The following is a 21,614-nucleotide window of genomic DNA, read 5'->3' as shown; positions in this document are numbered from 1 at the left end:
TTGCTTTTTTTTTGTATTTGCACAGTTAATCTGCCTTTGCACATTGGTGGTTTGTGTGCAGTTTTTCATTGATTCTATTGTATTTCTATGTTGTACTGTATGTCCAACAGAAAGTGAATCTCAAGGTAGTATATGGTGACATACTTGTATATGTTAATTAATAAATTTACTTTGAACTTCGAGTAGGTGAAGCTTTGTCTCGTACCATCCCTGCACCTTAAGCAGTTCTTTGTGTTTCCTTCCCAGTAGAGATGAATTGTCTTTGACCTGAATCATTAACTTTGTTTCTCTTCCCAACGGTGTTGTCTGGCCCCCTGAATACTTCCTGTATTTTCAGTATTAGTTTTAGATTTCTAGCTTTTTCAGTTTTTCTTTAGTTTCCATGGTTCTGCCTGCACATTAGGTTGCTTTAAAGAGAGATCCATTGACTCACCTGCTGCTTGTGGCAGTTTCAAGTCCAATCCATGAAAATTATTCAAAATAACTCAAAAATTGAACAAATTAAAATGATCATAATTCTCAGGAGACATGTACTTCAACAATTGTTATGTTTAATTTGAAGTCAAATAGACTAATACACTAGCAGCCTGATACAATATATTTTAATGGAGGAAATGATCACAATCAGCCACTTTCCTTTCATACATATTCATAGTGAGAAAGGAAACCTCTTTTTCTTCTTAGGAACCTGCAACTATTTTCATTGTCAGTGCCCAGATGATATTGCAGCTCTCAAACAAATTGTTACAATTGGCATTCGTTGCCCTCTTAAGAAATTTTTGGTAAACGGTGCAGAATGAGATTCAAAAACACTGTAATAAGTGATATAAATGTAGATATTACTGGTTCTTCATATATGATGCCTGACTTGCTGAGTATTTGGTGCATTGTCTTTATTTGAATATAAATTTATAATGTTTTTAACTTAGAATGATTTGTTTGTCCTTAAATTAAGCAATACTCTGAACAGGGTTGGAGCCCTCATTTGCTTCCTTCACTTTACCTAAAGGAGTCATCAGAAAGCTTTGTTCCAGTTCAGTTTCCATTTCTGTCATCTGTCTGCTTTCTTGCTTGGGCATCTTGTTGATTTTGGCAAATGACTGACAGATTTGTGCAAAGGTCTTGTTCTTGGTTTCAGGTAAGACAAGGCAAAGATACACTGATCCTAGTAGACAAATTGCCGCAAACAGCAGGAAACAGAATGTTCCCAGGCCACTCTGTGTGTATAGAAAAAAGTCAATAAATAAATCAATAAAGGTAATCACCTTAAAAGGTTAGCATATTTTCAATACTTATTGTTTCTCTTCCATATTTTCAACCTCTGCAATTTGATTTTCATTACCAGTGAATTCACAGCCACTTCTCTTCCAGCAACATCAACCTCAGAAAATCTGTTCTCTCTGAAAGGATTTTCCTTTGTCACTGTTATCTTGTTCATCATCAATGGTTCAACCATTCCCTTTGCCCTGTTCCTTCCACTCACGCTCTGTCTGAAATTTAAAACTATTTTATTGTCCTCAATCTTTCCCTGTTCTAACAAAGGTCATTTTTCTGAAATATTCCTTTCCATGGATGCTGCCTGGCTTGCAGAGAGTTTCCACCATTTCTATTTTTACTTCAGGTTCCAGAATTTGTTTTATTTTCATGCTCTTCAAAATACGCCTACTTCCACAATTTCTGAGAGTGTGAAGCAGGAGCATAAAAAAAAATCATTTTCTCATTTGTCATTGTCTGCCTCCAGCAGTGGCTGTGTTTTTTATTTCTATTACAGCAGTTATTGGCCACTCCAGTAATGAAATCTACTGGTACAGAGGCAGACTTATTTAATAAATTTAATGCCCAAGGCCCTCTTGTGATGGCAGGAATGATCAACATTCAGGAAGGATGTAGCCCAACAGTTGAGAAGTCACCGTATAGAAGGGCAGAAACTGATGGAAAATAGTATTCATATAGATGGATGCCTAATAGCTGGCATTGACATGGTAAGCACTTTCGTCAATTGCCCTGCCCATTTCCCAACAGGAGGCTCAGTGTTAGCCCTTCTCATAGAGCCATCTACATATTGCTTGAGAAAACTTTCCTGAAGGCATTTAACAAATTGCACCCTATCCAAACCCTTCTCTCAACCATGTTTATTTAATTTCCACAATTTAATATCCCAATCTCATGTGCTTATCCATGCCCTGAGTTCATCTGCCTTACCTGACAGATTTTTTAAATCAAAATAAATGCAGCTTAGCCAATCAGATCTTCCTTGCTCCCTGCCCTGCTTCTACCTACTGAACTTAATGCTTTAATTTTTTTCTCTCTTATTTTAACTGACCCATAAATACTTTGAGTCACCACCCCACCCCTCCAAAGTGACACTAGCACATCTCCCCAGCAGGATATTGGTTCCCCTCCATTTCAGGTGCAGTCTGTTTTTCATATACAGACTACCTCTGTGCAAGGAGAGATCCCAATGTCCCAATTGGAATCCTAATTTCCTTCTTCCTGCACCAGCTTTTCAGCCATGCATTTATCTGTCCTATTCTCCTATTCTTGCCCTCACTAGCATGTGGCACTGAGAGTAATCTGGAGGTTATAGACCTTAAGGTCATCCTTTTTAACCTTCTGCTCAACTCTCTATATTTACTCTACAGGATCTCATCCTCTTTTCTACCTGTGTTGCTGGTATTGATGTACATAACAACCTCTGGTTGATCACCTTCCTCCTTTTCATCTATTCAGAAAGTTCCTTAATCTTGGCACACAGGAGTCAACATAATGTATTTTACATACTTTATCGGTTTGCCCAGTGTTTAATTGGGCAATCATTAACATATATGTTTAAATTGTTATTGTAATATTAGAAATAAAAAACCTACAGAATTATGATTTAGTAACATCTTTTGTTCTGTTTTTTTTTCTAGCAGTGGGTATTAAAATCGTACAGCACAGACACAGGTCTAGGCCAGTTGTTAAGCATCCCAACTAGGTTGAGAATAGGGCCAATTAAGGATCAATGCAGTCATCTCTCGTGTGAAGCCACAAGAAATGTGTAGTTTAAATGAATATTTCTCATTACCATACTGAAAGTCATAGAAACTAGGGAATTCAGTAAAGAGGATAGTGACATGTTGGAACATTACAAAAAAGAGTAAGTGCTGTGGTCCAAAAATGAACAAAAAGTGAAACAGGGAGCTTGGGGATACAGGTCTCCAAAGGTGATGGTAAAAACCATATGGCACGTTTCCCTTCATTGGTTGGCCTTTGAGCATAGAAGTCAGTAGGAAGGTCATGTTGCCTCTGTATGAAATACTAGTCAGCCCACATTGGAATACTGTGTGCAGTCTTGCACTATTGTCACCACACTATAGGAACGATGTGGAAGCTTTAGAGACAGTGCAGAAGAGGTTCACCAGCATGTTGCGTGGATTGAAGAATATCAGCTATAAGGAGAGGTTGGACAAACTTGGATTGTTTTCTTTGGAGTACTGAAGATTGAGGGGAGACCTAGTATTGCCCCATAGAATTATGAGAGTCATATGTAAAGTAGATAGTTTCTCTCCCAGGGTGGAAAGGTCAATTACAAAAGGGCATAGGTTAAGACAGGAGGTGAAAAGTTTAAAAGAGATGTTTGAGGCAAGAATTCTGTTTACACAGAGAATAGTAGGTGCTGAAACAGGCTGCCAAAGGAGGTGGTAGAAGCAAATACGATGGCAACATTTAACAGGCATTTAGATAGACACATGAACAGGCAGGAATTAGATGGAGAGAGACAATGTGCAGGCAGATGAGATTAGCTAGTTTGTCATCATTGCCAGTGCAAACATTAGTGTTCCTGTATTCTGTTCTTTATGCACAAGAATAATTTTTAGTAAAATTAACTTCAGCATGTCAAAATTTGTTCCTGACTCCTAGATTGCTCTGTAAGCATAAAACATAGTGGTAAGACATAGTGGCAAATTATTCCTTTGATAGAACAAACGTATCAGTTAGAAACAAGAGGAGGCCACCCAGACCTGAAGCTCATTCCAGCATTCATTAAAATGGGATTGTAACTTCACCTCCCTACCTAATCCTTTCACTTCGAAGATTCTATATACTGTAAATTAGTCTTAAATGTTTTCATATAGTCTATTTTGACTGCCCATTGAGGAAGAGAGCTGCAAACAATGACCTCTCCCTGAGAGAACAAAAAATGTCTGTCTTGAACTGGTGGTCTCGTATTTTCAAATAGTGGCCTCTATTTCTAGATTCTCCCACATAAAAAATCCCTTTCCACATCCCTAACTAGGTTTTTTTTAAGATGCCTTCTGTTGGTTTTTAAAAAGCTTTTATAAATCCTCTAACTTCCAACTATTTTTTGCTCTACTGTATGCCCTTTCTTTAGCTTTTATGTTGTTTTTGCTTTCCCCTGTCAGCCACTGTTGCGTCATCTTGCCTTTAGAATATTTCTTCTTTGGGATGTATCTATCATGTGCATTCCAAAACTTCATTCATTGCTGTCCGCCATCATCCAAAATCAACTCTGGCCAGCTCCTCTCTCATGCCTCTGTAACTCCCTTTACCCCACTATAGTACTGACACATCTGACTTGTGCTTCTCCTTCTCAAAAAGCAGTGATCATGTTATGATCACTATCTCCTAAGAGTTCCTCTACCAAGCTTCCTGTTCAAATCTGGTTCATTGCTGCATGGCACAGGCATCAATCTAGAGATTACCATGGAAGTCCTGCTGTTTAGTTTTCTATCTGACTCCCTAATTCTCTCTGTAGGATCTCCTCCCTTTTCCTCCCTATGTCATTGGTGCCAATATGTACCAAGACTTCTGGCTGCTCACCCTCGCCATTTAGAATGCTGTGGACCTGTTCCAGGAAATGCCTGGCCTAGCACTTAAGAGCCAACACCGTCCAGGTGTCTCTTTCACATCCAAAAAATCTCGTGTCTTCTCCTCTAACAATGGCATCCCCTATCACTGCCACAACCCTTTTCTCCCTCCTTCCCTTCTGAGTGCCAGTGCCAGACTAAATACCAGAGAACAAATTCCTGTGGCTTACACCCCCCATGCCCCCCCACTGGGCAGGTCACCCACTCACAGTATCCAAAGCAATCTGCTCACTATTAAGGAGAATAGGTTCACTCTGCACTGGCTGCCCATTTCATTCTCCTCTTCTGACAGTTGCCCAGGTACCGCCTCCTGCAACTTCAAGGTAACTACCTCTCTGTTACTTCTATCTATCACCTCCTCAGATTCCCATAAGAGACAAAGGTCACTGAACTGATGATGCAGTTCCTTAACACGTTCTTTGAGGAGCTGCTGCTTGATGTAAATGTGGTTAACCAGCAGGCTGGAGGTCTCCCAGAATTCCCACATCTCACACTGACCCTGGAACCATTCTCACTGCACTAACTGTGCCCTAATGGATGAAGAATGAAGAAGGAATTTACCTTGCCCAACCTTGTTTACAAGCCATTGGCACAGTAGTTTTAAGCCTTTGAAGTCAATCCTATGGCTGTCGCAAAAATAATGTTCTGCTACCACTGATATCTTCAAATAACCCAAATGGATACACCCCTTGTGCTCCTTGATGCGGGTTTCCACCGTGAGTCCTGTCTGGCCGATATATGCTCAACATTCACAGGGAATTCTGTAAACACCAGCCGTCCTGAGTCCCACGTCATCTTTGACCCACAGAAACTGGTATTTGAGCTTCCTTATGGGTTTGTGAGTGGTATTAATCCAGTATTCCGGTACTGGCAAGTCAGATGGGTGAAGAAATCGGCGGTAGAAGAACGTTGCATTTGTAACGGCCATAGAATTGACTTTGACACCATGAAACCACTGTGGTGTGCCAATGGCTTTTGGGACTACCTGGTGAAGGAAGTCATTGAAATAAAACAAGTGGAAAAGAATTTTAATGAAGATGAAGATCTCACTCTAAGTAAGAACTGGAATTTGATTTTAAATAAGGTGGGACAGCGGAAACCTGATCGGATGAGAACTAATCAACCAGGAGGGATGGATGACTGGGGGGTATCTACATCACTGGACTAGACATGCCTAGGCATTATCCCTGATTAAGATGGCAGCTTGTCCTCTGTTAAAATTGATACCTGTACCCAGTTGGAAGCCCGAGAAGAGTTTATTTGTCATATATGCTGGGAAAGTACTAGATCCTTTTTAATAAGGATACTCTTCAAATGACAGCATAAGGCTGGAATGTGAAGAGGGGCAATCACTTTGCTGGGATGATGCTGCGTTCATCCCAACAGTGGGAAACAGAAGAGCAGATGGGTAGGCAAATCATAGAAAGATATAAGATAAATAGGTTTGTAGTAATAGAGGAAGGGAATTTCTCCAATATTAACTATAACATTAAATATTAATCACCAACTGGTGTGTTTTAGTTGGGGTGGAATTTTTAAAAGTGCATCTAGAGGAGCTTGGTAACAATAGTATACAGAGGGTCCACATAGGGAAAGGCAGTGATATATTTAGTCCTAAGAAATGAAGGTAACCAAGTGGATGAAGTGTAAGTGGGTGAGCACCTTGGGGAGAGTGAACATAAAACCTTAAGTTTCATAGAAACATAGAAAACCTACAACAAAATAAAGGCCCTTAGGCCCACAAAGCTGTGCTGAACATTTCCTTACCTTAGCACTATCTAGGCTTACCCATAGCCCTCTATTTTTCTAAGCTCCATGTACCAATCCAGGAGACTCTTAAAAGACCCTATCGGTTCCGCCTCCACCACCGTCACCGGCAGCCCATTCCACACAATCACCTCTCTGCGTATAAAACTTAACCTTGACATCTCCTCTGTACCTACTTCCAAGCACCTTAAAACTATGCCCTCTCGTGATAGCCATTTCAGCCCTGGGAAAAAGCCTCTGACTATCCACATGATTGATGCCTCTCATCATCTTATACACCTCTATCAGGTCACCTCTCGTCCTCTGTCGCTCCAAGGAGAAAAGGCCAAGTTCACTCAATCTATTCTCTTAAGGCATGCTTCCCAATCCAGGCAACATCCTTGTAAATCTCCTCTGCACACTTTCTATGGTTTCCGCATCCTTCTGATGAGGCGACCAGAATTGAGCACAGCACTCCAAGTGGGGTCTGATCACGGTCCTATATATCTCTAACATTACCTCCCAGCTCCTAAACTCAATCCCACAGTTGATGAAGGCCAATGCACTGTATGCCTTCTTAACCACAGAATCAACCTGTGTAGCAGCTTTGAGTGTCCTACGGACTCAGACCCAAGATCCCTCTGTTCCTCCACATTGCCAAGTCTTACTGTTAATACTATATTCTGCCATCATAATTGACCTACCAAAATGAACCACTTCACACTTGGCTGGGATGAACTCCATCTACCACTTCTCAGCCCAGTTTTGCATCCTATCAATGTCCTGCTGTAACCTCTGACAGACCTCCACACTATCCACAACATCTCCAACCTTGGTGTCATCAGCAAATTTACTAACCCATCCCTCCACTTCCTCATCCAGGTCATTTATAAAAATTACGAAGGGTATGGGTCCCAGAACAGATCCCTGAGGCACACTACTGGCCACCAACCTCCATGCAGAATATGACCCGTCTGCAACCACTCTTTGCCTTCAGTGGGCAAACCAGTTCTGGATCCACAAAGCAATGTCCCCTTGGATCCAAAGCCTCCTTACTTTCTCAATAAGCCTTTCACCGTTGTTATGTGAAGGGATAAGTATAGTCCTGAAATAGTGGAAAGTCGATTTGAATACCAATAGACAGCACAGTGATGCAGCTGGTTCAAAAGTTCGTTTATTGCCAAAGCATGTATTCATATACAAGTTTGAAATTTGTCTTCTCCTAATAGCCATGAAACAAAAAAACATAAAAGTCGTTCAGAGAGAGACATTATAACCCCCCCACACACAAAAAGAAAAACATCCTGATCATCAACTCCCTCCTCCCGCACAAAAAACTACAGATCAGAACGGAACATCAACTCACAAAGACCCTCCCCTTGCACAACAAAACGGAAAAGGAACAGGTGATAAAAACACTGAATATAAAAAGTCTAAGTCTGAAAAAGTCCACAGTCCATAAACACAGAACCATGACAGCATCCTCTAGTATCACCGACATTCATCGAAAGAAAGGGACACCACACGAGGCAGAGAGGCCTCTAAACTGCAAACCGCCGGCTCTATCGGTCCCAGAAACACATTTATGGTGAAAAACAGATGTAGAAGAAGTAAAGCAGACATTTTCGTGGGCTATCTGGAAGATGTCGACTGAGGGAGTATTATACAGTGGCGCCATCTTGACCTTTAAGGTAGAGTTACAGATTGCCTCACAGCGCCAGAAATCCAGATACTGTCTGTGTAGAGATTAAATATTCGCCCTGGTTTACTCAGCTTTCTCCCATATCATGGAAAAGTGCTGGTTAGTAGCTGAACTGGCCACCTTGAAGAGTTGCTGTGTTGAAGTGAGTGGTAGGATCTGGAGGGAGTTGATGAGATTGTGGAGAGAATAAAAATGTTCAGAGTAAATTTATTACCTAAGTGCATATATGTCACCATATACAGCCCTGAGCTTTCTTGCAGGCATTCACAGTAAATACAAAAAACATGATAAAATTGATGAAAGACCGAACAGGATAGACAAGCAACCGACGTGCTAAAGACCACAAACTCTGCAAATACAAAAGCAAAAACAAAGAAATATCAATAATACTAAATAAGCAATAAATATCAAGAATATGAGTTGAGGAGTCCTTAAAGGAGAGTCCATAGGTCGTGCGAACAGTTCAGTTGAGTTATAGAGTGATAGACAAGTAAAGCACAGAAACAGGCCCTTCAGCCCATCTAGTCCATACCAACGATTTATACTGCTTACTCCCATTGACCCGTATCAGGACCACAGCCCTCCATACCCTGCCATCCATGTAGCTCTCCAAACTTCTCTTTAACCTTGAAATTGAGCTCACATGTACCATTTGTGCTGACAGCTCATTCCATACTCTCTTGACCTTCTGACCTTCAACCTCCCGTGTGTGACCTTGTCAAATGCCTTCCTAAAGTTCACACAGACAATACCCATTGCCTTGCCTTCATCAGCTTTCCAAGTAACTGCCTTGAAAAACAACCAATGAGTCAAAAAGACAAGACCTGGCAGAATGCTGGAGATCCAAGCAACACACAGAAAATGCCAGAGGAGCTCAGCAGGCCATGCAGCATCTATGGAACAGAGTACAGGCGACATCTCAGGCTGAAACCCTTTGGCAGGACTGAAAGACGACTCTTGACTCATTGTGCAGGTCACAATTTTGTGTGTGCTACCTGGCAAATATAGATTAGGAGCAGTTAATTGCAAATGTATCTATATTTAGGAAGTGGTAGTCGTTTAAAAGTGAATTAGTGACAGTTCAGGGTCAACAGGTTCATAATGATAATGGGTATACACAGCAAATGCAGGAAACTCTAGTTATCAAAAGATATCAGGGGGCTGATAAAGATATAAAAAAGTAAACATAACTAGATATGGAACACTGAAAAGAGGGGAGGTCCTACAGAAGAATAGAGGTGCCTGGAAAAGAAATTAAGAGAGCCAAGTGAGAGTCTACGACATATCACTGACAAATAGATCAAGGAAAATGGCACCACTGTCCAAGACCTGGAACCCATTTCTACCACACCAACTTTTGGCACATATTCATTTAGCTAATTGTACTTGTCCTAAGATATCCTGCATCCAACTCTGGGAATAATCCAGATGTGATTACATTTGAGGCTCTTCTTCCTCATTTGGAACCTAGCTCCATACCGACTGACAAAATGCTGGAGGAACTCAGCAAGTCAGGTAGCACCTATGGAGCGGGAAAAAACAGTCGACATTTTGGGCCATGATTGAAAAGGAAGGGGGAAGAAGCCAGAATAAAAAGGTAAAGGAGTGAAAGGGATATAGGGGTTGAAATAAGAAGCAAGGAGGTGATAGGTGGAAGAAGTTCATGATATCAGGTTGGAGGCTACCCAAACAGAATATGAGGTGTCAAAGGAAGCCATGGATAGACATGTCAGACTGGGAATGGGAAGTTGTATTGAAATGGATAGATACCAGGATATCCTGACGGTGTGGCAGACGAAGTGCTCCCCCAATCTGCATTGGGTCTCACCAATGTAGAAGAGACTACGTTGAATACAATATTGATTGGGATTGGTTTATCGAGTATCTTCGCTCTGTTCGCTGCCAAAAATCCAGTCAAGTCACGTCTTATTGTCATTTCGACCATAACTGCTGGTACGGTACACAGTAAAAATGAGATAATGTTTTTCAGGACCATGGTGCTACATGAAACAATACAAAAACTACACTGAACTACGTAAAAACACAGAAAAAAACTACACTAGAATACAGACCTACCCAGGACTGCATAAAGTGCACAAAACAGTGCAGGCATTACAATAAATAATAAACAAGACAATAGGCACAGTAGAGAGCAGTAAGTTGGTGTTAGTCCAGACTCTGGGTATTCAGGAGTCTGAAACTGTTGCATTGTCTGGCAGGGTCTTCCAGTGGCTACCCATTTCAATTCGACTTCCCATTTCCATTCTGACATAAGACATAGGAACAGAATTAGTCTACTCAAGACTGCTCCATTATTCATTCATGGCTGATTTATTAACCCTCTCAACCCCATTCTCCTGTCTCCTCCTCATTACTGTGACAATTTTAATTATCAACCCATCAACCTCCACTTTAAATATACACAATGACTTGGTCTCTGCAGCCAACTGTGACAAAGAACTCCACAGATTCACCACCTTATCACCAAATTACTTCTCATCTCTGTTCTAAAGGGACATCCATGTATTCTGAGGGTCTGCTATCCAGTCCTTGACTCTCACCCACTACTGAAAACATCCTCTCCATGCCTCCTCTGTTGCCATGATGAGGTCAAACCCAGGTTGGAGGAGCAACACCTCACATTACATTTGTGTAGTCTCCAAATTAATCGCATGAATATCAATTTCTCCCCCTTCCCCCTTCTCTATTTTCCATTCCCCATTCTGGTTATTCTCTAATCCCTTCTCTTCTCTGCATCTGCCAATCATCTCCCTGTGGTTCCCTTCTTCCTCTTTCTTCCACGGACCACTGTCCTCTCCTGTTAGATTTCTTCTTCTTCAGTCCTTTACCTTTGCCACCTATCACCTAGTTTCTTACTTTTTTATTCCCCCCCACCTGGTCTTGCCTAAAATCTTCCACCTTCCTCTTCCCCCCCCCCAACTTTCTTATTCTGGCTTTGGCCCCCTTCCTTTCCAATCCTGATGACGGGTCTCAGCCCTCCAATGTGTTCTGCCTGACTTGCTGAGTTTCTCCAGCACTTTGTGTGTCTGTTGCTCAAGATCTCCAACATCTGCAGAATCCACTGTGTTCCTCATAATGACTATGCAGGACATCTTTCCTTGCCCTGCTGATATACCCAGAAGGATATATTTTTCTATTTGTCAGTATTCAGTAAAGTTTTATATTAGCGATTATCTAATAAAAAAGAGAAATAAATGACCTGAGATAGCCTGAAAATATACAGAACACTTTCAATTCTGCCGGTGTTTTTACGTCCAATATTTATGAAACTAGATTACATGTAGTACCAAAACACCTGATCATGTAATGGATGGGAACTCATTCAACTGCATTAGCCAGGTCAACAGGGTTTCACTCTCTGACAGCATGTGTGCCAGATGTTTTATAATCTCTTGTGCTGTATCTTAATGAAGGTATTCTTAGAGACAAATTTAATGATCTACTCAGCTGGTTACAAACTCAGAAAATCTAACACATCTGTCAAATATGACTTCTCTTTTATAAATCCAGGTTGAATCTGTCCCCTTCCCCAACTGTCTTTCTTTTTCAATCTTTTTATTGATATCAACATGATAAGATTAATACATAGTTATTGGGATTACAAAATTACAAAATTAAAATGAACATAAAAGGGTACACAAGCAATAAGTACAATATAGTTAAGTCTTCCCAAATCATGAGTCTTCCCAACTATCATATAAACGAAACGAAACAAAAAAAACTAGGTATATCATGTTGAAAAAAACAGAAAAGAGAAAACGGTAAAAAAAATATTATTACCCTAAGAAAAACTAATCTAACAAAACTAACCACTAACTAATAAAGAAAAAAAAAGGAAAATAGGAAGGAAAAAAATGGGCTGTTTATAGTATCTATAAAAAGAAAGAATCATCAGCGTCCCCAACTCCGATCCTCTCAACATACATATAATCAAAACCAGAAAAACAATAGGATTGGAACAGGGTCAAATTACATCATGTGAAAATATTGAATAAATGGCCTCCAAGTCTTTTCAAATTTAATAGAAGGGTCATATATGACATTTCTAATTTTTTCCAAATTTAGACATAACGTAGTTTGAGAAAACCAATGAAATAGGGGGTTTAATTTCTTTCCAATTCAACAAAATAGATCTTCTAGCCATTAATGTAAGGAATGCAATCATCTGACAAGCAGAAGAAGATAAACTTCTCCAACTGTCCTCTCACTACTTTGAAGAAATTTCATATTCCCCACTAATGATGCTAAACTTAATCGTCTGTAGTTCATAGCTTCCTCACTCTTCTTTCAGTCAGCTACATTAGCTACTATGCATTGCATCTACAATTTAGAATCTAAAATATTCCCAAACTGAGATACCTGATTTAAAGTAATGGGACTGATGATATTAGAGACCTCTTTGTAGACTTCTTCCCATCCAGATGGTTTGCTAGGAGACAAATCTCAAGGTTGTATAATGTATACATACTTTGATAATAAATGTACTTTGAACTTGAAAATCCAAGCAATTGAACTGCGGCCATTACAGAGATTTTAATCTACAATACTTTTGGTTAGTTCTTGGTACAATCTACATGCCAGCAAACTGGAGGAGAAACTGGTCAACCATACTGGTCATCATAGAATGAAACTGGTACTCCATGGAGAAGGTCACATGTCCAACAGCCGACCTTTCCAGGTTGTTGCAGAACCAAGAGCATGAAACCAAACAGTGATTCAAGCTCAGCAGTGAAACCAGGGAATTGTCAAGGATAATCATGTGCATTTCATGACATATCAAGCAAGACATTTCCTTTCTATTTTTATCCTTAGATATTAATGCTAGCCATGCTTGGCTAAACAGTTGTCACTTGGGCCAAAAATTATTCATGTTATAATGTGAGTATTATTAAAAGTAAGTTAATACTAATCGGGAAGCTGTTGGTAGCAAGAGGCGGGATCCGGGGTTGGACCAGAGTTGTGGAAGGAGAGGAACTGAGGCCTTATGCCAAATGCAAGACTGAACTGAGTCTGCAGGATGGCTGCATTTTCTGGGGGGGGGGGGGGGGGGTGAGGGTCATGGTGCCTCCCCCTGGCCGTTCACAGATTGTGGAGGAAATTCATGAGGCTCACCCAGGGGTGTCTTGAATGAAAAGCCTTGCAAGATCCTACGTCTGGTGGCCAAGAATGGATCAGGATCTGCAGAACATGGTAAAATCATGCATGCAATGTCAGACCAATCAGAAGATGCCACCACCAGCTCCTTTGCACCCATGGGAGTGGCCAGTCTACCCCTGGTCTAGGCTACATTTGGACTTTACTGGCCCCTTTATGGGACAGATGTTTCTTGTAATGGTAGATGTGCATTCCAAATGGATTGAAGCTCACGTCATGAGCAACATCACAGCCCCCTCAACCATAGACAAACTCAGGCAAGTGTTTGCAGTCCACGGGTTGCCTGACTCTCTGGTCACTGATAATGGCCGGACATTCACCAGTGAGCTGTTTGGTGAGTTCATGCGGCTGAATGGCATTTGTCACATTCGGACGGCCCCTTTCCACCCAGCCTCAAATGGTTTGGCTGAGCGGGCTGTTCAGACAGTGAAGGAAGGCCTGAAGTGGATGACAGGGGACTGTCTTAGTACCCGGCTTTCACGTTTGCTGTTTAAATACCACCTCACTCCACAGACTACGACTGCACGCACTCCAGCAGAGATGCTGATGGGGCATAGGCCTAAGTCAAGATTGGACCTGCTGCACCCAGACATCAAGGCAAAAGTGGAGAGAAAGCAGGAAAAGCAGAAGGAGGGACATGATCAACATGCGCGAGACAGACAATTAGAACTGGATGACAATGTCTATGTGAGAAACAATCAGCAATGGCTACCTGGTGTTATTCTTAAGCTGCGTGGTCCAGTCTCCTATGTTGTTAAGTTGACCGACTGTCGTGTTTTCCGCAGACATCAGGAACATGTGCGCCTGCGTCATGATCCTGACACAGGATCAGAGGTAGATAGTTCCATGGAGTTTCCAATGGTGAGACAGACTACTGGGGAAGCACGTCCACCAGTGACTTTGCCAGAGGGAGAGATGCTGGCAGAGGGGGCAGAGTCCCCTGAAGAGTATGGACCTTCTCAGGCATACACACAGACCCCTCTCGTGTCCCCAACACTAGATCCACCCAAAACATCCTCACTGGTGGTGCCTGCTGGGACACCGGGGGTAGTGCGTAGATCGCAGCGCCCTCGCAAACCTCCTGACAGACTGAATCTTTGATTGGATAGTTTCTTTTGTTGTTAGATTGAATGTTGAATTTACCACTTTTTTTTTGGTATTTTATATTGGTAACCTGTTGCTAATGATACCACTGTTTTTATTTCCCAGTTCTTCTATATTTGGGGAATATTGGATTTTAAAGGGGGAGAAGTGTTGTAATGTATTATGAAAAGTAAGTTAATACTAATTGGGAAGCTGTTGGTAGCAAGAGGCGGGATTCGGGGTTGGCGGGGTCTTTACTTCCGCTCTTTTTACTCCCAGTATGCATTGTATATAGTTCCTCCACCCAGGCCGCACGAGGTGCCTGGAAGCCTCTGTATTGTAAATATCATTTGCCATCCCTGATAAAGATGTCCTTTTCGCCATCAAATTATCTAGTGGTCTTTTTGTAAAGTAGAAGGTACCACAATTCACGACTGATAAATCAGTAAATCAGCTCTGGAGGCAAATAGATTGTGATTTGTTTAAGCAGCACACAAAAATGCCGGTGGAACACAGCAGGCCAGGCAGCTGTGGAGAAGCGCTGTCGAAGTTTCGGGCTGAGACCCTTCGTCTGGCTTTTATGCTGCAGTACCACTTCACGAATGGTAGCAGCTGGAATAGATTGTGGTTGGGGTGACTCAGGTCCCCGATGATTCTTCAGGTCCTTTTTACACACGTCCTTGTAAATGTCCTGAATCATGGGAGGTTTACAAGTGCAGATGTGCTGGGCTGTCTGCACCACTCTCTGCAGAGTCCTGTGAATAAGGGAGTTACAGTTCTCATACCAGGCAGTGATGCAGCCAGTCAGGATGCTCTCAATTGTGCCCGTGTAGAAAGTTCGTAGGATTTGGGACCCATACCAAACTTCCTCAACCGTCTGAAGTGAAAGAGGCACTGTTGTGCCTTTTCACCATACAGCTGGTGTGTACAGACAACAGTTGGAACAGTGCCAACATCTGTTGACATAAAGAGACATCATCACAGTAAGGAAAGTTACATAAAATGAAGAGCGAGACTGAAAAGGAAGATGCAAACCCAAATCAAATCAACTATGGCATGAAACTTAAAAACTCTCCAGCCGAAAGTAGTGAACAATTACTCAGATGATAACTGAGACCGAATCAAGGTGGGGAAGTTACTAATATTGGAAACTATGTCTGAACCTGTTTAAGGCAAGAATTGTAAATATGCTGGAAGAATTTATACATAACAATTTAGAAAGCATTACTGGAAATATGTTTATAAACTATTTGTGAATCATGTTATAAATGGATATTTGATGAAAATAATTTTGGATATTTAAAGAAGGTTAACATTCCACCAATTTGCTAGTGTAGGTAGAAGCAAAATTGCTTAGTGTTTGTGGTGAAATGTTTGTTGCAGTTTGCCCTATAACCTTGAGATGTAAGGTTTTAAAATCTTCCTTGTACAATTTTAAGAAACTATGTATATACATTTGTAATAGACCAATTATGCAAATCAATTAAGAATACAGTAGATACTGGAAACAAACTTTGGGTAAACATATCTTCAAACAATCACAGCTGAAGTTTTTATTTCCAAAATCATTAACATATAATGAAAATTCAGCAGGATTGTAAGTGAAGATACAAATCGTCCCACCATCTGGACCATGCCATCTCTTCATAGCCACCATCAGGCAGGAGGTACAGAACCTTGGTTCTATACCACCAGGTTCAAGAACAGCTACTGTGCTTCAACTATCCAGTTCTTGAACCAACTGGCAAAACGGTATCACTACAGTTTTGCAGCATTAACTTCAATCACTTTGCACTAAACAGAACTTTGATTTTTTTTGTTCTACTCTCTAATTGTGCTCTTTCTTGTAAAAATTATTTTATTATTTATGCTACACAATACATTTTTCTTATGAATGCTGCTGATAAGATGCTTTTGGTCTGTGATGCTGCTACAAGTAAGTTTTCATTGCACCTGTGCACCATGCATATGGCAATGAACTGAACTTAGACTTTTAGAACAGGTTTTAAGGTCAGAGGTTTATGGAGACTATTATAATGGACAATGCACAGACACAGCACCACTGACGCAATCCTGCACAATCCCCAAAAGAGTGCATATTCAATAACTAAATGATGAAACTATCTATCTAGCCACTACAATTTAGCTTGTGTGGTGAACAGCTGGAGGTGTGAAAAATCTGGAGACTGACAAGTCAAATCTTCATTGTGCCCAAACTCAATTTCTAAACTGGTGCACTTTCCAGAAAAATAATCATGGATTAAGCAAGGGGAGCTGAAAACTTGGCTGCTTTTACCCTCTGACAATTATTTTATTGCTACTGCTTGCTTCGCTATGGATTACTAAATCAAGCCAACTGAGGATCATGCTTGTCACCAGAATTCAGCTGAACATTACACATCATTCTTTACCATGAATTTTAACCAAAATTATAGCAGATAGCTTGACGATTGTACTTTCATGGTATGTTATGGGGCTTAAGGTCATTGAAATGTTAACCAGGTTAGATTTGGTGTTACAATCTGGATTGCATCGAAGGACAATGGGAGTAGATTTAAATGTCCAAAAGGGTATAGGGTAAAGGAAAAATACATTAGGACTATGCAAAGGGAATGGGGATGGATGAGCAACTGGAAATCTCCTCAAAGAGCTGCAATGATCTGAATGACCTCTGTGTGTATTCAACGAAGTGCTAAATGATGCCCAGCTAGAATTTTTTTTTAAACGCATTACAGTTTTTTTTGTTGTTACTAGCAGCACGAAAAGGAAGGCAGTAGGGGACCCAATCTGTCTCAATCTCCAGTACATTAGGCAGTAAACTGGTTTTGGCATTGAAGTGTTAGCTGCACATATTATACTACACTCACAGTTTTCATTTAGACAATACCTGGATAAAAGGAAAAAGAAGTCCAACCAAAAAGTTGGAAAGCCAGATCACGGTCCCACCAATCATGAACGCAGAAGATCGACAAGACTGATCAAACATCTCACTGGTTAGCACAAAAGGAATCCCACCTGAAAGGAAGGAAAGTGTTCCAGTCAGATTAATAAATGTAAGCTTATCAACACAAGAGCCAATGAATCCCAAACACCAATTGTTCACTGCGCAAAGCACCAAACTGCTGTGAGTTGCCAAGTTCATCTTGTAAACCTAGGGTGGCACGGTAGTGTAGGGGTTAGCACAACACTTTACAGTACCAGTGACCCGGGTTCAATTCCCATCACTGCCTGTAAGGAGATTATTAGTTGTTTCCCGTGACTGCGTGGGTTTCCTCCAGAAGCTCTGGTTTCCTCCCACAGTCCAAGGGCATACCAGTTGGTAGGTTAATTGGTGATTGATGATTGGGCGAGGGTTAACTCAGGGGACTGCTGAGCAGCATGCCTTGAAGAGCCGGAAAGGCCTGTTGTGAAGGCATTGTATCTGAAAAAAAGTCATACAAGGACTGAAGTTCAATTCAGCTCAAAACCTCTAGATCTGAAATAATTATCACACCATTTGGTCTTTTAAACCAACAACAGTAGAGAAATTCATCTTTAGTCATTCATTGTAAAATGTGTAGAGGTTTGACAAAAACACTCACCTTTGTGTCATTTACTTTACTGGAGATCTCATCAATATGAGATTTTACTGGTTGAAATCTACCACACAGTCTCATGGCTTAGTTCCCCAAATGTCCTGAACTACTGAGGTCTCAATTATTTTGTTACAGGTGTGCAAAACCAAACAAGCTACCTTAAAGCACCTCAAATCTAATCAAGCGATGCCACCATGGCACCAGGGTCTGTGTGATTTAACTGGGTCAGATTAGCAGATTAGAAAACATCCACCACAAAACTACACAGAAAATCTTTGTGCTCAGAAAATTTCATTCCGTTAAGTGGCAGACCACGTTAAATGTCAGGCAGCTTTCATCCAGGTACATTAAGAATACATTTGACAATACCATCTCTAACTTGGATTGTTTTTGCTTTTAAACAAGTTGGACAAGATGCCAAGTCACACTAGAACATAGAACTGCACAGTCCATGATGGCCCCACACGGAACTGTACAGTACACGGGGGCCCCCAACTGGAACTGTACAGAACACGAGGACCCCACACAGAACTGTACAGAACATGACGGCCCCACACGGAACTGTACAGTGCACAAGGGCCCTTCAGCCCACAATGTCATACCAACCTATATAAACCCACTCCTTGATCAATCGAAACCCTCCTTTCTACACAGCCTATAACTCTGTATTTTTCATCTATCTAAGAGTCTCTGAAATCCCGAATGTATCACCCTCTACCAGCACCGCTGGTAGTGCACTCCATGCACATACTGCCCTCTGTGTAAAGAAAATCTTACATCTCACATCTCCCCTAAGTTATTTATTGCAGCTCTGGGAAAAAGGTGCTGGCTGTCCACTCTATCTGTGCCTCTTACACACCTTCACCTAGTCATCTTTCATTCTACTTCGGTCAAAGAGAAAAGCCCTAACTCGATCAACCTTTCCCTTTTGGACTTCAGGACTAATTTACCCTCTGTTTGCAATACTTTTTAATATTTACAGTAACTTATTTTTACAAACCCCATTTCCAGAAAAGTTGGGATATTTTCCAAAATGCAATAAAAACAAAAATCTGTGGTATGTTAATTCACGTGAACCTTTATTTAACTGACAAAAGTACAAAGAAAAGATTTTCAATAGTTTTACTGACCAACTTAATCGTACTTTGTAAATATACACAAATTTAGAATTTGATGGGTGCAACACACTCAACAAAAGTTGGGACAGAGACATGTTTACCATTATGTTACATCACCTTTCCTTTTAATAACACTTTTTAATCATTTTGGAACTAATTGCAGTAGATTTGCAATTGGAAATTTTGTCCATTCTTGCTTGATATGAGACTTCAGCTGCTCAACAGTCCGTTGTCTCCGTTGTCTGATTCTCCTCTTCATGATGCGCCATACATTTTCAATAGGAGATAGATCTGGACTGGCAGCAGGCCAGTCAAGCACTCTGTGTCTACAAAGCCACGCTGTTGTAGCCCGTGCAGAATGTGGTCTGGCACTGTCCTGCTGAAATAAGCATGGACGTCACCTTGATGGCAACATGTCTCTCTAAAATCCTAATATACACCTCAGAGTCAATGGTACCTTCACATACATGCAACTCACCCGTGCTGTGGGCACTGATGCACCCCCATACCATCACAGATGCTGGCTTTTGCACCTTTCGCTGATAACAATCAGGATGGTCATTTTCATTTCTGGCACGGAGAATTCGACACCCATTTTTTCCGAAAACTAGCTGAAATGTGGACTCATCTGACCACAGCACACGGTTCCACAGTCTTTCGGTCCATCTGAGATGAGCTCGGGCCCAGAGAACCCGCTGGCGTTTCTGCATAAGTTGATGTATGGCTTCCTCCTTGCGTAATACAGTTTCAGGTTGCACTTCTGGATGCAGTGACGGACTGTGTTAAGTGACAATGGTTTTCCGAAGTACTCCCGAGCCCAGGTGGCTATAATTGTCACAGTAGCATGACGGTTTCTTAGGCAGTGCCGCCTGAGGGCTCGAAGATCACGTGCATTCAACAGTGGTTTCCGACCTTGCCCTTTACGCACTGAGATGTCTCTGAATTCTCTGAATCTTTTCACAATATTATGTACTGGAGATGCTGAAAGGCCTAAATTCTCTGCAATCTTGCGTTGAGAAATGTTCCTTTTGAACTGACTAACAATTCCCTCACGAATTTTGGCACAGATGGGTGAGCCACGACCCATCCTTGCTTGCAAAGACTGAGCCTTTGATGGATGCTACTTTTATACCCAGTCATGATACCTCACCTGCTACCAATTAGCCTGCTTAATGTGGGGTCTTCCAAACTGATGCTACTTGAATATTCTGTGCACTTTTCAATCTTATTTTAACTCCGTCCCAACTTTTGTTGAGTGTGTTGCAGCCATCAAATTCTAAATTTGTGTATATTTACAAAATACAATTAAGTTGGTCAGTAAAACTACTGAAAATCTTTTCTTTATACTTTTGTCAGTTAAATAAAGGTTCACATGAATTAACATATCACAGATTTTGTTTTTATTGCATTTTGGAAAATATCCCAACTTTTCTGGAAATGGGGTTTTTAATATATTGCACTGTACTGCTGCTGCAAAAGAATACATGACATATGTCAATGACAATAAATCTGATTTTGATTCCTCATAGGACATATTCTCCAATCCAGGCATCATCCTGATCAATCTCCTCTGCATCTTCTCTCAAGCCTCTACGTCCCTCCCCTCCCATGAGGTGACCAGAACTGAACACGAAACTCTAAGTGCGGCTTAACCAAAGTTTTATACAGCTGCATGAATATCAATTTCTTACTTCTGGTAAATACAGTTTTCCCACCCCTCCCCTCTTCTTCTACTCCCCACTTTGGACTCTTAACTTTTCCTACATGCTTATCACTTCCTGGTGCCCCTCCTTCTCCCCTTTCCCCCTTGGTCCACTCTCTTCTATCAGATTCCTTATGCTCCAGCCATTTACCTCTCCTACCCACCTGACTCCACCTTCTAGCTGTCCTCTTCACCTTCCCACCTTTTTATTCTGATGTCTTCCCCTTTATCCTCCGGTCCTGAGGAAGGGCTGCTGTTTGTTCATTGCCATAGATGCTGCCTGACCTACTGAGTTCCTCCAGCATTTTGTGTGTTTTGCTTTGGATTTCTGACATCTCCATATTTTCTCATGTTTTTGCTTCCCTCATTTGAGGAGGGAGCTTCACTTTTGCTCCACCCTCCAATCTCACCATTGAAAGCAGTGCTCTACAGAAACTGTATTTTTCTCATTTAGTTTGTGTCCACTACGTGCTATGTCAATGGAGTTTCATCTATTCATTCTGCTATGATACAATTCACAAATATTTCCAATATCTGTCTCACCATACATCCTCTCTCCAATATAACTGACACCAAAGTGAATGATGAAGGTAAATCAAAATTCTGTCCAACTTAAAAGGTTTTGGTCTGCAGCAACGTGCT

General features: G+C 41.2%; 1 protein-coding gene across 5 annotated transcripts in view; it reads right to left on the bottom strand.

The window, feature by feature from the left end:
• Positions 1–531: 531 nt before the first annotated feature.
• The window catches only part of slc2a9l2 (solute carrier family 2 member 9, like 2), a 408,559-nt gene continuing 387,476 nt past the window's right edge, over positions 532–21,614 (bottom strand). For 3 of the 5 annotated variants that reach the window (XM_059964824.1, XM_059964823.1, XM_059964826.1), the window contains 2 exons: positions 17,465–17,592; positions 532–1,217 (listed from right to left, as the gene is read on the bottom strand). In XM_059964824.1, the coding sequence (XP_059820807.1) occupies positions 951–1,217; positions 17,465–17,592 (395 nt within the window). In that variant the 3' untranslated portion in view covers positions 532–950. Of the gene's footprint in view, positions 1,218–6,835; positions 8,476–17,464; positions 17,593–21,614 lie in introns of those variants that run through there. The other 2 variants (XM_059964827.1, XM_059964828.1) reach the window with 2 other exon arrangements.

Source organism: Hypanus sabinus, chromosome 3 (assembly GCF_030144855.1).
Source record: "Hypanus sabinus isolate sHypSab1 chromosome 3, sHypSab1.hap1, whole genome shotgun sequence".
Lineage (NCBI taxonomy): Eukaryota > Metazoa > Chordata > Chondrichthyes > Myliobatiformes > Dasyatidae > Hypanus > Hypanus sabinus.
This window is presented reverse-complemented; position numbering and strand designations above follow the sequence as displayed.